Source organism: Melanotaenia boesemani, chromosome 15 (assembly GCF_017639745.1).
Source record: "Melanotaenia boesemani isolate fMelBoe1 chromosome 15, fMelBoe1.pri, whole genome shotgun sequence".
Lineage (NCBI taxonomy): Eukaryota > Metazoa > Chordata > Actinopteri > Atheriniformes > Melanotaeniidae > Melanotaenia > Melanotaenia boesemani.
The window spans coordinates 32,070,551-32,086,873 of record NC_055696.1 but is presented as its reverse complement, the minus strand read 5'-3'; the positions used below and the strand labels follow the sequence as shown (position 1 = coordinate 32,086,873).

The following is a 16,323-nucleotide window of genomic DNA, read 5'->3' as shown; positions in this document are numbered from 1 at the left end:
CAAAAATCACCACATGAATGGGGCCCCGGAAGTCTACTTCAACGTAGGAAGACGAAACTCGGCACACACGTGCACCACCCCGAGTTGACCAAAAAACTCAAAGTAACACCTGTCGCCATGGCAACAGGGCGCCCGCCATCTTGGCGTGTTCGGCCATTTTTTTGCCATTTTTTGCACTTTACACACATCGTATTTTAACGAACTAGTCTGAGGGGATTCGTGCCATTAACTCCAAACTTGGTGGGAAGCTTCCTGACAAGTTGGGGACCAAAAATTGTTCAAATCTTTCTAATAGCAGGAAACGTGTTACCGTGGCAACCGACGGAAAACCGCCTTCTCGCCATGAAACACGGTTTGCTCATATCTCCATAGAAATAGATGGGAACTGCACCAAACTTGACAGGATTCATACCTGTGACACCCCAAGTCCAGCAAAGAAGTCAATAGAACACCTGTTGCCATGGCAACGGGGTGCCCGCCATCTTGGATTTAACTGCCATTTTAACAAACTAGTCTGAGGGGATTCGTGCGACTGACTTCAAACTTGGTGGGAAGCTTCCTGACAAGTTGGGGACCAAACGCTCCTCAAATCTTTCTAATAGGAAAAAGCGTGTAACCGTGGCAACCGACGGAAAAATGCCCTCGCCATGAAACACGGTTTGCTTATATCTCCATAGGAATACGTGGGATCTGCACCAAACTTGACAGGATTCATACTTGTGACACCCCAACTCCGGCATTGATGTCAATAGAACACCTGTTGCCATGGCAACGCACTGCCCGCCATCTTGGATTTCACTCCCATTTTAACGAACTAGTCTGAGGGGATTCGTGCGACTGACTCCAAACTTGGTGGGAACCTTCCTGACAAGTTGGGGACCAAACGCTCCTCAAATCTTTCTAATAGGAAAAAGCGTGTAACCGTGGCAACCGACGGAAAAATGCCCTCGCCATGAAACACGGTTTGCTAATATCTCCACAGGAATAAATGGGAACTGCACCAAACTTGACAGGATTCATACACGTTGGGTCCTTAACGCATTACACCACCTGTTGTCATGGCGACATCGGGTGGCGGGGTCCAGGCCGCTCGGACCCGATTGATGCCGCTTGCGGCTTTAATTATTATTATTATTATTATTATTATTATTATTATTATTTAGCTTTTTTCCCTTTCTTTGTTACTTCATCCTACCGAATCGGCTAACTCGGCCTTTTCTGTCAGTCACATGACTTTCACTGGGTTTTTAGGACATTTAAAATTAGTCCTCAATGCGGACACAGCAGTCAAATACTGACTCTTTTTCTCAGTCTAACAGGTATTTGCTTTTAAACGGGTTCGACTGTGAAGCAGTTTTCTTGGAGGCGTTTCAGCTGAAACTTGTTTCAGGCTTGTTCTGCAGCCGGACTTCCGCTTTCTGTCAGGCTGACGTCATTGTCTAGACCTTGAAAGTTCGGTCCTCTCAGAGCAGAAGCACCGAGGAGTAGGAGATCTGTTCCTGCTTCTGGTCGGCGAAAACATAACAGGTGAGTCCTGAGGCAGCTCTGCGAGTCCGTGGCATGTTCATAAAGACCAACAGACATGGTCAGACCGCGCGCAGATCTTTCCTGACTCCTTTATTTCTCTGTGCTAGCTAATGAAACACAGCTACATCTGTTAGCTGGTTGACCTCAGGCGACAAATGGAAGGAAAAACACAGTAAATGAGTGGATGTACATGGGCAGAGGCCGGTTTTACAGCTAGATGCGTACACACATAAGGACCTGAAGAGTTTAATAGTGTAAAACTAAATATAATCACATCATATGACCTTTACAGTGACTAAATCAAACAAGTGGAAATTTCTGCGACCACAGAGCTCCCATCACAGAAAAAAAAAAAAAATAATAAAACTCAAAATAGGGAAATATTTTTAGCATGAAGGAGGTATAACCCATTAGACACTTGACTAATAGCCTCGGGGAGCTCTGAAACTGATCTTTGAGCTGGATTGACACATTACTAACAGTTTTATTAAATCCTTCTTCAGCAGTAAAGCAGGCAGAAGTTTTCTTTAATGAATTTGATATCGATATATAATCAGGGCTGGAAACAGCCACCAAAACAACAGCTTATGAATGTGAATACAGTAAATCTGCACTGAAAAGTAGTGTTTTCCATCATTAACTTTGTCTTAAGAGAAGAAAACACATCACATATGAAGAGTTTGGTACGGCAGCACCGTCCTAACACAAAGGAGACTGCTTCAGTGTCTTCATTAGAGACAAAAAAGTGAAAGAATTTGGATATTTTAGAATACATGCGTTTATACTAGAACAATAGCCAGTAGTGTACTGTGTGTTTAATAACGGTGTAATACATCGATCTACATTAGTACATCGATTCGAGGACTAATGAGCGAAAAGCTCTGGAGATGTTGTATATAATGAGGAGAATACTGCTCTACAAAGATGTGGTGTGTAGCCATGATAAATTCAGACTATACAACCTTGGTTACTATAACTAAATCCTTAAAATGTTTGGTTTGAGACTCTAAATAGGAGTAAGATTTATACTGTTTCCTGCTTTGATGTCTATAAACTGAAATGTGTTTCTGCAGTTTACATTTAGATTGGTATGAGTTTTTTTAAAGTTTAATATCTTGCAAAAATAACTGACACGCTCTAACTCTCACTGCTAAATGAGCAGTGAGAGTAAGGGAAAAAAAGAAAACACTAAATGTGCAGCTGAACAGCTGGACAACTAACTGAAACTCTGAATGAGCTGTGAATTCAGATGATAATGCGGTTGTTACCATGAGCAACCCCTTTCACATCATTGCTTTGTTTCCACATTGTCATTTGATAGATTATCACTCCTCTTTCAGGGCGAGAGCCACCACAGAGGTGTGTGTTAGGTGTGTTTGTCAGGTGTGTTTGGACAAAAACAGATTTCATATTTTAACAACTCCAAAACCGTAAGGCCAGGAAAGTCACCCTTTGCCACACTAGGGAAAAAAGAAGAAGAAGAAAAGGGCGCTTTAACACAATGAGTCAGTGACTGGTGTTTTCAGCCTGCAGCAGAAATGAAGCCTCTGATTTTGGTTCTGATTTAGGTCATAAATGTGATGCTGCTTGTTTGTTTTGGCCCTACACAGCCAAAATAAGTAGTTAACGCAGGTTAAAATGTCAAAGGATGGTAATGAGAAATCAGAGCATGTAAAATGTGTAAATGACTGACATTTTATTGAAAGTCTATCTGCGTATCTAAGCTGTGAGATCTGCGTATGAGACAGTATGCATGTAAACTGTGTAACGATCTGAGGGTGACGGCTGTGTGGCAGCAGAGAGACGAATTTGACATGCAGCACATACAAACACACTAATAAATCAGAGGATGAATTTTTTATTTCAGGTCATTCGGCACTATGAGTCAGCGGACGGAGCGACGGGGCATACACGTGGACCAATCAGACCTACTGTGCAAAAAGGGATGTGGTTACTATGGAAACGCAGCTTGGCAAGGCCTGTGCTCCAAGTGCTGGAGAGAAGAGTACCAGCGGGTACGGCAGAAGCAGATCCAGGACGACTGGGCCTTGGCAGAAAAGTGAGATCATTTTTATTTGGCCTTCAAAATATCATCCAGCTGCCCCTGCTTCACCAAAACGTCCCACAGGAGAAAAAAACAGATAAATCAGACTGAACATTTTCTTTGCAGCTTATTTTTAGGCTTGTGAGCATCTCCTATCTGACCAATAAAAATGAATTTAGCTCTGTTTTTACCTTTCATGACTTTCTTACTATTTATCAGCACAAAGAGCTGCTAAAAGACAAATACACAACATTTTATTGAATCTATGAGAGTAAAAATACATTTCATCTCTATAATGATCCAAAATATTCATGCAGTCTATTTGTATTACAGAGATGCTCATCACAAGTTTTTTCCTCTTTTAAAAGTACAGTGTCTGCTTCTTTAAAATTTCCCACTGATTACTGTCAACCGTTTTGTGTCCAGGTTGCAGCGTGAAGAGGAGGCGGCGTACGCCAGCAGTCACGGAGCGCATTCCCAGGCAAACACACCCCAGCAGCACCCAGGACACACCTCTCTGGGACCCTTCTCCAAGTTTGAGGAAAAGAAGACCAACGAGAAGACTCGGAAAGTGACAACCGTTAAAAAATTCTTCAGCCCATCATCACGCACCGCATCCAAGAAAGGTGTTGTTGAATTTCATGTGCTAATATTAATGATGAGGTAAAAATACTGTCTGTGTTGGAGACACATCAATTACAGTGGAAAACAAAGTGAAGTAACTGGTAAAGCAAGTGAAGCTGATTAAAGTTAAGCCACAACATGCGCTGGAATCTTGCAGGATGTTGAAGGTTTAGACAACATTTGCTCTACAAATGAAGCCAAGGTTGATGAGCCATGAGTCAGCTCATTTAAACATATAACCAAAAAGCATCTGTCAAAAAATGTGATTACTGTTCAAGGAGAAGTTAGAATGCATGAGAAGAATTCATGCATGAGTTACCTCAGCTTTGCCAAATGTTAACAGTTAATTGCATCGATGCATGTAAAAAAGGCCGGTAACTTTCTCTTCTTAGCTTTAGAAACCATGTCATTTTGCACAGTATTCACATTAAAATGTGTAAATATTATTGTCATAGGTGATAATGTAGTGAAATGTGAGTTAAACACTTGAAGTAGCACTTAAAAATATAAGTGATTAGTTTTGATGCCACAGGAACATTGGTTGTGCACATCCATGAAGACGTTGTTACCAAGCAGCGTCCTGAGGCTGAGAAGCTGCACTTCACAACTTCTTTCTCTGGCCCAGAGCATGATGTTTCACTTTCAGACGCCAGCTACTGGATATCAACACACTAGCTGTTTGAAGGCACACTATGGTTGATTCAGTAAAGAAACGCAAGAGGACATAACTGAAGGAAATGAGAGAAAGAAAGAAAGACATAGAGAAAGAGATAAGACATGAGTTAATGTCAAACTAACTTTTACTGGCTGGAGAGAGCTTAGAGAAGAGACAGGATGCAATATAGCTGCCAAATTACCTGTTGCTAGGGGGTGCCTCACTGAGGAAATGTGCCAAAAGTTCAGTACTGAATACAGACACATAACGTGGAGAGTAAGGTAGCCAAAGTATAAGTTTTTCTGTTTGGTGCTTCCCTCATCAGAAACCCAGGAGGGCAAGACGACCAGTCCTTCCATTAGCCGCCATGCCAGCTTTGATACCGACCAAGTGTCCAGGGACTTTTTAGAGTTCTTAAAGAATCTTCAAAAACCTGGTCGTGAGATCCACAAGCAGTGCAGAGCTTTTCTTGTGAACATGTCAAGCAAGAAGGTTGGTTGTACTCAGGAGAGGATCATGGCAAAATAAAGGTCTGCATACGCTTAAACACTTTCTAAAGGTGGATCTTCTTTCAGCAGGACCTGAGCGCTGATGAACTCTCGGAGTGTGTTCAGGATTTTTACCAGGGCTTGGCCGATCGCTTGATGAGTCACTTTAAAGGTGATTTTTCTGTAAAGTTCAACAGTCATTTTCTAATAATACCTAAATGAATAAATCAGACAGCATGTACAGTAGGAACCAGCAGGGGGCAGCACCAGCAGCATCTCATGTACAGTAGGAACCAGCAGGGGCAGCACCAGCAGCATCTCATGTACAGTAGGAACCAGCAGGGGCAGCACCAGCAGCATCTCATGTACAGTAGGAACCAGCAGGGGGCAGCACCAGCAGCATCTCATGTACAGTAGGAACCAGCAGGGGGCAGCACCAGCAGCATCTCATGTACAGTAGGAACCAGCAGGGGGCAGCACCAGCAGCATCTCATGTACAGTAGGAACCAGCAGGGGGCAGCACCAGCAGCATCTCATGTACAGTAGGAACCAGCAGGGGGCAGCACCAGCAGCATCTCATGTGGTCTCATTAACCTTTGTTCATTAGGCTCTTCAGAATCTGTGGAGCAAGTGATGGACCAAGTGGAAAAATACATCATGACTCGTCTGTATAAGAGTGTTTTCTGCCCTGAGACAACCGATGATGAGAATAAGGACTTGGCCACACAGAACAGGATAAGGTGGGCCCACCTGGATTCACATCAAGGACGTGTGTTGTCATTATTTTGAGTTATTACTACAGAGCATATTGTAGTGAAAGAATAAAGTTTTTATGTCTAACATACGTATGAGCTCTTTGACAGTAAGCTCCATTGCACAGTGCTTGTCTTAAATCTTCAGCCGTCTGTGCAGCTGATTACACAGCAGCCATTTTTAGCCGAGTGCTTCGAGTTTTCTTTACGTGTAAATGCACAGTGGCAGCTGCTGATTGCACGTGTTAACATCTCAGGAGGAAATTGACTGTAATAAATGTGAACGTGACATCATAAGCAGAACAAAAGAAAATATTAAAGCTATGTTTACTCTGTTGATTGCTCGTGTTGCAGGGCTTTACACTGGGTGACCATCCAGATGCTCTGCGTGTCCATGGATGAAGAAATCCCTGAAGTCTCTGAGAATGTGGTCAAGGCAATAACAGGTTCAATAAATGTGACTTCACTTTATAAATTGCCACAAGTCTGTTCAGTATACATACATGAGTAAAGATGGAGGCTAAAACTTAAGAGACAGAGGGTGTCAGCCCTTAAAGTCATTTACATATTTTAGCTTAAATTATCCAAACCACACCCTGATATATGTAGCTTAGTGTCATAGAAGAGCAACAAAACCAGTAACCAGTCAGCTCTGGTGGTAAATACATGATGCTTTAAGCCATCCAACCATCACCTCTGTTGTTTTTTTTCCAGATATCATTGAGATGGACTCAAAGAGGGTTCCTCGGGACAAACTTGCGTGCATCACACGCTGCAGTAAACACATCTTCAGCGCTATTAGGATCACCAAGAACGAGCCGGCGTCCGCCGACGACTTTCTCCCCGCGCTCATTTACATCGTGCTCAAGGCTAACCCTCCACGACTTCAGTCCAACATCCAGTACATCACTCGATTCTGCAACCCCAGCAGGCTGATGACCGGAGAGGACGGATACTACTTCACCAACCTGGTGTGTTTGTCTTTTTTCTTCGTTCCTGTCCCCCTTCACTTCTCATCAAAGTCAGTTTAAACTGGAGGGCTGAAGCTGGTTAAACGAGTCGACTTGTGTCAGACTCTCCTTCATGATTTGACTCTTCTTATGTGCAAACTGACATCCGCCAACCAGTGTGTGTGGTAATATAACCTGCAGCTGTTAACAGAAACAAGACAAATGGATTCACTTCAGGCCGTTCGGCTCACTTTGACGGAAGTGACGGTATAATTTTGTGCATCAGCCGAGAAATAGTGCCATTTAGAAAAATGATGATGCAAATTTTTTATATTCCCCCCCCCCCCCCCCAAAAAAAAATATTTGCTGGTTTAAATGTTATAAAATATAAAAATGTATTATTCTTTATAATAAAATATAATTATAAACAAAAACAAGCAAGTTGCATAATTAATCTCGGACTTTGGGAAATTAGAATAAAAATCCTTTAATTATTATATATTTTTTATTTCATCAATTAATCCAGTCAGTAAAATTAAGAAGGATTAGCAGATTAAATTATAGTAAAAAATAGTTACAAGGTGAGCCTTAAGCCTGTTTTCGAAACCCCCTACTACAAATTACACACACTCGGTAGTAAATGAAATGTGGAGTACATATGGTGTACTGCATTTATTGCTGTATAACCGGTAATTTAATTTTTGGCTGGTTTTCATTTAAAACGGAAAGTAAACCATAGCTTTGTTTCTCTTGTGTAATGCTCATAGAAGTTTTAAAAACATACATCTTTGTGACACAGCTGGTATATTTACACTGATCAGTCTTAACTTTATGACCGCCTGCCTGATATTGATTAGCTCCTCTTCTTACCGACCAGGAAGTTTGCTGACAAACATCCGTGGTTGTGCTGCAGTTCTGGTACTAAGACATTAGTAGTAGATCTTTTGGGCCTTGTGGGTTGTGGGGTGGAGTTTTTGTGTTGTGATGTATCGTCTTCCACAGACCCCATCTGAAACCAGCACAATGATATCTTGGGAGTTTGAAAGTTGGATGAACATCCAACATGACAGAGTCTAACATCTGAGACGTTTTCATGGTCTTTAAGCTCTTCCCAAAAAGTCAAAGTAGCATCCGTGTAAAAAACCAGGATGCAGTTTTTCCCAGCAGAACAGTAATCAGAGTTTTTTACGTTACCTGTTGGGGGTCGCAGTCTTGTGGCTGATGGATGTACTTACCAGAGGGGGACGTCTGGCTGAACTTTTAGAAACAGTAAGTAAAAAAAAAAAGATGTAAAAAGCTGATAAACAGCTTGTGTGTCTTGTAGCTGTAATACAAAAAGAACTGAGTAAATAATCTAGTACTGATTAAATAAATTAAATTTAAAAATAAGTCTTTGAATGAACATAAAAAATAATTGAAAGGAAATTAATTCCGGACTAATTTGTTTTATTTTAACACAAAATTCCATTATTCCAACTTAATGTTCTTCAGGTCAAACTAACATAATAAAGATTTCATTTATTTACTGCCCTTAATCCAGTTTGACTTATTTTAGTTGGTCCAGTTGAAATATTCTGGTCCAGCTTAGTTGGGTAGATTCATTCAAATTATTACACATTATGTGGTTCCAGCCTAACGACGACTTTTAGGACAGCCAATAGCAACTTTTCTTACTGAGGAGTGGGAACAGTGGCTGGAGAGGAGCATCAGTCCCTGAAGCTGTTTATTACCAGGAACTACATGGACCAGTCAGACCATGTCCTGTGTGGGATGATGGGGACAACGTTGTCGCTCTGCTTCGACTACAAAGTGAAAATCAAATCAAATCTGATCTGATTTGATTAGACAAGTTCTATGTCTGCTTGTTCTGTATTAGTGTGGCCAGTAAGATGGTTCTTTCATGTTATGCTGCACAAAAAAGAAGTGAATTGTAAACATTGTAATTTCTGAATTTATTGTTTAAATATTTATCACTAATACAGTGAAAATGAGAGGAAATGTGAATATTTGCTATGAAAGGCGATTTTCTGCTTGTGCCCCTAAAAATTTAAGTTAGGGGCTGCTGTGCTCCTCGTAAAATAAGTTAGTGTGGAACCCTGCAGGATCTGACGGCAGATCGACTCTGAAACATCTGAAAAGAGTAAAATGTCCTGAGAACAGCACTGATGCTCATAATCAGAGAGCAACAATCACAGTCTGCTGCAGGAAAGTGGTCTGCACACGAGGGTTTCATCCACAACGGTACAGCTGCGTTTAAAATCATGTACTTTTTGCATCTGTAGCCAGTAAGCCTTTCTACGTGAACTCAGGTGTACCATCTCACCTGTTCTCTCATCATCCCATTCATATGCAGCCATCTTTACTTCTGCTCACATAAACCAAACTGTCCTTCATATCCAAACCAAGGTCAGCCAGAAGCACATCACCTGGAAATGTTTCTGGAGACGTCCACTGTTCTCTGGGATGTTTGTCCAACTTCACTACTCTGTACCAAGATGGAAACGGGATGAAAAAAAATGATAAGATTAAATATTGGTCAGAAATTCTGAATAAGACGGCGATTAAAAAGACGAGAGTCACTGCTGAACCGATGTAACAAGCACCCAATATGGCAAATTACTCCCACAATTCTGTGCGTTGACCTCGTTGCACATTTTCTATAGACCGTGCGTCCTTTGCTGCACTCTTCATGAGATGGTTTGCGATCTCATTAGAGGTTCTGTCTTAAAGATTCATTATGTAATTTTCAGACCTTAAAACTGCGTGCCGGACTCATCTGAATTGTAAATTCTTTTGTGGCAACATTTATAATAAGGTCTTTATCTAGAAGCTTCTTTTGTGTCTTGATGATGGACGAGACTCTTAACCTTGGTAACAAAACAACCTCTGCTTTGTAACACATGGTAGAGTCCATTTTAACTTCAATGTTAAAAGCCTAAACCTAACCAACTGTAACTAAATTTACCTCAGCAGCTAAGGAAAGAAAGGTTAACAGTGAGTGTAAACGAAGTTTAAACGAAAATGCAATTGTCCAACATGCTCAGCCCTTCTCATTGAAATCTGAATTACCTTAAAATGACAAACAAAAGAGGACACAAACTAATACAACCATGTTGTGATTGTTTCACCATCTGTTACGAGATGGTGTCTGACAGGAGTTCGGTGAGCCAGTCTCTCATCATGTACAAGTTTTGATGTGTAACTTTTTCATTAACAGGAAGACCATCTGGTTCTGTGTGACTCAGCTTAATCTACATCATCTGCCAGAATCCCAGCCATGTTTTTAATCTAGAGTGTTTATCTTTTTTAGTGCTGTGCAGCTGCCTTCATAGAGAAGTTAGATGCTCAGTCTCTCAACCTTTCCCTGGAGGAATTTGAGCGGTACATGTCGGGCCAAGCTTCCCCACGATGCAGCAGCTCAGAGGGCGAGTGGCCCCACTCTGGTCCAGAAGTCCGCGTGGCTGCCACCAACCCAGTTCTGGCACAGCTCAATCACAATCTGGAGCTGCTGTCAGGGCTAAGCAGTCGGCAGGAGGCCCTGATGGAAGCTGCTCAGAGCCTCCAGGCTGATCTCCTCCTCTGGACTCAGAGTGTGCAGCAGGAGGTGCATGACATACTGGAGAAATACCCACTGGAAGGTCTTTCCTCCACTGTTTCTGCCATTGATACAAACAACATGGACAACAACAACCTGCCATCACCCCTCAAACCCCAAGTGTTTGCTAGCTAGAGAAGCCGACACATTTCAACATTTAGACTAGAGTACACCTACTTGAAAAGGTCAGCTCACGTAACCCTGTGTACTGACTTCATTAACAGGCAAAACATCATGCACAGTATGATTATAAGTCTCCTTTTACTGAGTTCTCACTACTAAAACCCAGCTGCATTAACATTTAAACCTTAACATTTCAGTATGAAGGTTTAGTCAGTACATTTTTTCATTTTCGCATAATTTATCTACGTTATTATTTTTTATGTCACTTTCAGTTGTTGTGAACTCGTGTTGAGCAGCAGCCAGCTGTCTGGACAGCAATGACCTTTAAATCCAGAGAGCGTAAAGAGCCCAGCAGGGTTCAGGCTATAAATATGAGCTTTGCTGTATAATTTACTTTTTATTCATTCTTTAAGTATAAAATTACAAAAACTGGCACACAGAATATAAAATTTACATGAAAAAGACAGTGATGCAAAAAAAAACGATGCATACAGGAAATGCAGGTTCATCAGGAGCCAAACTGACCGAACACAAAGCAGGAAAATTTCCCTGCATTTTATTACAACTGGGAACTCAGAATTTCCGATCTCCTAATAATACCACAGAAAATAGTATCTGAGTTGGGATTCCTTCTTCGTAACTCAGGAAAGGTTTTCAGCCTTTCCCCTCTTAAATCAGTTTTAAGCTAGGAGAACATTAGTGGCTAATGCTAGCATGCTAGCTGCAGTTAGCTATAGCTAACAATGGTTAACAAACGATAAAACTGTGGAACTATAATATGGAGTGAACTTGCTGTTAAACATATTAGCTGAGAAGAGATACCACCAGCTAACATGTTGGCAAGTTATCCGCTGATTGCAGTTTAGTTAGCTCTGCTGACACTCAGAAATACAAAATAAAACCCACTGAGCATAAGTACTAATACGTAATACAGACAAAACTGAAGATAACATGTTTCATGGTATTACATTTCCTGCTGCGCTGTTTTATTGTTTACTGTTCAAGCTAACTATTTAAAATGAGCCTCTGGGGTTATCAAATATAATTTAAAGCGTCAGTTTCCACAGTGTAACATAGGTACTGTTTGTACTGTGTTTTTATGAGCTTCAGGTACCTCACTAACTGAATGGCATATCTAAAACAGCTGGTACAAACATCTGTACATGTTTACACCAGCTGGTAGTTTTTTCATCAGAGGCCAGTTCCACTTGATAATGTTAACAAAATGACCTAATTTCTAGTTGTGTCTTAATGTGCAGAGCTGTGAATTTATGCCACAGAAATCCAGCTGAAACAAGTTTCTAAGAAACAACAGAACCACTATTCTGCTTTTGTCAAGTATCAAGTTAAGTTGAAGAGATGCTGCAGATTTAATCTTTTAACACTGGACTGTTTTCAGGATGGACTTTATTTGTTTACTTTGTAAAAGCACGTTGTAAGAAAGAATCATGTATTTCAGATTGCTGTCATTTTGTAACGGACTGTGGGGCTTTATTGTAGAAATAATCTGCTGTTTGGTTGTGAAACCACTGACGTTTCTATTTTGGGGTTGTTTTAAAGGGTTAAGGATCTTTTCACTGTTGTATAATACCATATTTTTATTTCAGTAACTAACAAAGGGAAGACTGAACATATAAAAGCCTGAAAACTATTTACTTCTACTATTTCTGTATTATATTGGGTACAGAAAGCACTGCATTTGTTATGTTTATTTTAACTTTAGTCAAGAAAGATATCCACCAGCTGAAACGTACAGTTTGAGGAATTTAAAGAGCCAAACTGATGTGTCTTAAGCTTTAGACTTGCACCGGCACATGTAAGAAAAATACAGACTGTATTTCAGACATCTTTAAAATGTGACTTAAAATTGTGTTATAAAGCATAGTTTAGACTTTCACTGGCACAAAGTTAACAGATGAACAAGGAGCCTTTTCATTTCAGGCTGCTTTTTGAGTGAAAGTATTTTAAGATATAAACCAGGAGCAATCAAAATTAAGATTTTAATCTTCTCCAAACTCTTTTTTTTAAATTAGATTAATAACTTTTAGATGTTATTAAAAGTGTTTTTGATCATACTGATTGTTGAAAAATAGCATTGGTGATAAACTTGAGTGCAATAAAAACATGATAACATAAAAACAGAGTTTTTCTTCTTTTAGTTTTGTGTAGATATGAAAATCTGTCATATTTTCTGAATCTGCTGGCTCCTGATGCCATGTCCCCTGAAAAGACACGACACATGGCATCTTATGTGTGTCCAAATCACACGATTCAAAGCATTGTTTGTCTCATTGTCAGGCTCTGATCGCAAATATTAATCCTTCAAGCAGTGGCGTTTTTGAGAAAAAATGTTAAATATGAACCAGAGCTTATGATGGCAGCAAAATTACACAACACACACAGACACACACACACAGACAGACACACACACACACACACACGCACAGAGACAGACAGACAGACGAACTCTGCATGCTTTGGGAGGGCATTGTCTTTTCTGCCAAAACCAGCAGTTTCATGGCATCAGTTGTGTTTCAAGTTTAAAGTTTATATGTCTCATGTAGGATATTTTGATGATCTTCTAATAAACAAATTAGGATTAATATTTGTTTACATTCCTACACTCTGTGCTGGGTTAACAAACAACAGTAAACATTCACTCCCTGGCCACTTTTCAGGTCCACCTTGCTCGGACCAGAAAAACAATTCTTGGATTTTTCCTACAGAACTTCCTCAATTCTTGGTGGTATACATTCAGTAAGGTGGTGGAAACCTTCCTCCATGTTGACATGACAGCCTCACACAGGTGCTGCAGGTTTGTCGGCTGCATCCATGATGAGAATCTCCTGTTCCACCACATCCCAAAGCTGCTTGTCAGGTCAGTCCAGAGAGAAGCCGGACACAGACGCAGGTAAGAATAAGGAATATTTAAAAGAGTTACTAGGCAAAATAATGGCTGGTGAGAGTCAGGAGTAGGATAGAGAATACCACACAGTGCAGCAGTCTGTGCAGGGAGATTATAAAGGCAGGTGACCAGGTGCAGACTGATGATGATTATGATAGGAGGCAGATGTGTCCAAGATGTCTGAAGCAGAGGGTTCTGGGTAGTGTGGTGTTGTAACCGGTGATCAGTACTCTGGAGATGCGGAGCGCACCCGAGAGAAGGGAGTAGGCATGACACTGCTCTACTGGACTGAGATCTGGTGGCTGTGGAGGCCGTTGGAGTCCAGTGAACTCATCGTCATGTTCTAGAAAGCAGGTGGAGATGATCTGAGCTTTGTGACATGGTGCATTATCCTGCTGGAAGTAGCATCAAAAGATGCTCCACTGTGGTCATAAAGGGATGGACATGGTCAACAACAATACTCAGGTAGGCTGTGCTGGTTAAACCAGGACACGTTGGTACTAAGGGGGTCAAAGTGGGCCATGAAAATCTCCCCCCACCATTACACCAGCAGCAGCCTGAAGCGTTGATCCAAGGCAGGATGGATCCATGTTTTTTTCATGACCCCACCAGCTGAATGTAGCAGTTAAAATGGAGACTTATGAGACCAGACAACATTTTTTTTGTCTTATCTTGTCCAGTGTTGGTGAGTGTGTGTGAATTGTAACCTCAGTTTCCTGTTCTTAGCTGACAGGAGGCACCTGCTGCTGTAGCCCATCTGCTTCCAGGTTGGTTGGGTTGTGTTCAGAGATGGTGTTCGACATACCTCGGTTGGAACTGTTATCTGAGTTCCTGTTGCCTTGCTCATCATCTCCAACCAGTCTGCCCAGCAGGCCCAGCAGAGGATGTACTTCCTGAGGCAGTTGAAGAAATTCAACCTGCCAACAAAGACAATGGTGCAGTTCTACACAGCCATCATCGAGTCCATCCTCACTTCTTCCATCACCGTGTGGTACGCTGGAGCCACCACCAGGGACGTACAGAGGCTACAGCGTATCGTGCGCTCTGCTGAGAAGGTGATCGGCTGTACTCTCCCATCTCTCCAGAACCTGTACGCCTCCAGGACACTGGGCCGTGCGGGCCGGATCGCAGCCGACCCTTCTCATCCTGGTCATGGACTTTTTGAGCCACTCCCCTCAGGCAGAAGGCTACGGTCCATCCGGACCAGAACCTCTCGCCACAAGAAGAGTTTCTACCCTTCTGCTGTTGGACTCATGAACAAGAACTCTAGGCCATAAACGCTCTGTCTCAGTCACAGGACCTGTGCTTCATGCAAAAAGAGACAAACATACCAAAGCTACTTTACTGTCACTTTAGCATACTTTCTGGATTATGCTCTAATTCCATACCCATCCTGTATATTTTGTAATTTTGTGTTAAAGTGTAGAGACTTTATTTTGTTTTAAAATTTTTATTTTATATTTATTGCATGCTTAAACTTATAACTTATATTGTTTTTATGTCTGCACCAAGTACCGCAGCATTTTCCTAATGATGTGAACCTGTTCACTCATATGGCAATAAAAACCTTTCTGATTCTGATTCTGATTCTCATTCTCCTCTGACCTCTGACATCAACAAGACATTTGGTCCAGACAACTGCTGCTTGCTGGATATTTTCTTTTTTTCAGAGTGTTCCCTGTGAAACCTAGAGATGATTATGTGTGAAAATCCCAGTAGATCACCAGTTTCTGAAACACAGACCAGCCCGTCTGGCATCAACAACCAATCCACGTTCATGGTACCTCAGCAAGTCATCTTGACCATGTCTACACGACAAATGATCTAAGTTGCTGCCATGTGATTGGCTGATTAGATATTTGTATTAATGAGTGACTGAACTTGGGCACACCTTGCCTCTCGCCTGCTAGTTACTGGGACAGGCTCATGGTTACTCATGATAATCCACATTGTTTCAGCATAGGCTATTTATTAATAAACCCTGGTTTTACTATGAAGTAGATGTGATTTTTTTCACTCTTCAATGTGTTTTCCGGAAACAAATAATGAAGGTACAGACTGATAGCTGATGCCTTAATAAGTATTAATAAGGCTGAATTTCCTCCACTGAGGCAGGAGGTGGTGTCCCGATGAGAATGTACTGTGTTTTTTTAGCAGTAACACTACATAGAGGAACACATTGTGGTTTTCTGAAACATTAAGAACATGTCAGCTGTCAAGAAAACAGGTTAAATTAAGCAGGTCTATAAATCAAACACTGTAAAAACAGAAAAAAAATAGCAAAAGAAGAGTTTGATTAGAATGAAATTAGAATGTAGAGATTATAAACTCCTGATGATAATATCACATAATATTGTGAACTCAGATTAATCAGGTAAAACAAAGGAATCTAGAGGAGTCACCCCTTCATACAGGTCTGAAGTCAGACTTTGTCAGAACTTGAAGATATAGAGTGTAAAAATGACTGACATCTAATGTAAAGAAAGGCATAGAAACAGCCAACATTCCTCCAGACAAAGACGTGTCTCATCTGTTGTAGGATCCAGTGACTTCAGGTGCAGCGATGACGGCTCTACAGGTAACTACTTCAAAGTACATGCGTACTGTCTTCTTCTAAGTACATTTTAAGGTAATACTTACCCCAAACAGTGCTGACACCT

At 41.2% G+C, this 16,323-nt stretch overlaps 1 protein-coding gene across 2 annotated transcripts; it reads left to right on the top strand.

The window, feature by feature from the left end:
• The first annotated feature begins 1,408 nt into the window (after window positions 1–1,408).
• On the top strand, window positions 1,409–12,901 carry rabgef1 (RAB guanine nucleotide exchange factor (GEF) 1). 2 transcript variants are annotated; one of them, XM_042008464.1, is made up of 9 exons: window positions 1,409–1,527; window positions 3,395–3,586; window positions 3,998–4,197; window positions 5,176–5,342; window positions 5,429–5,510; window positions 5,946–6,078; window positions 6,445–6,536; window positions 6,805–7,061; window positions 10,351–12,901. In XM_042008464.1, exons 2-9 carry the CDS (start codon window positions 3,408–3,410, stop codon window positions 10,768–10,770), a joined length of 1,530 nt encoding a protein of 509 aa, XP_041864398.1. In that variant the 5' UTR covers window positions 1,409–1,527; window positions 3,395–3,407; the 3' UTR covers window positions 10,771–12,901. The 2 variants fall into 2 exon arrangements, with proteins under 2 accessions (XP_041864398.1, XP_041864397.1); XM_042008463.1 differs by having other exon boundaries at window positions 1,410–1,527; window positions 5,426–5,510.
• The last annotated feature ends 3,422 nt before the right edge of the window (window positions 12,902–16,323 follow it).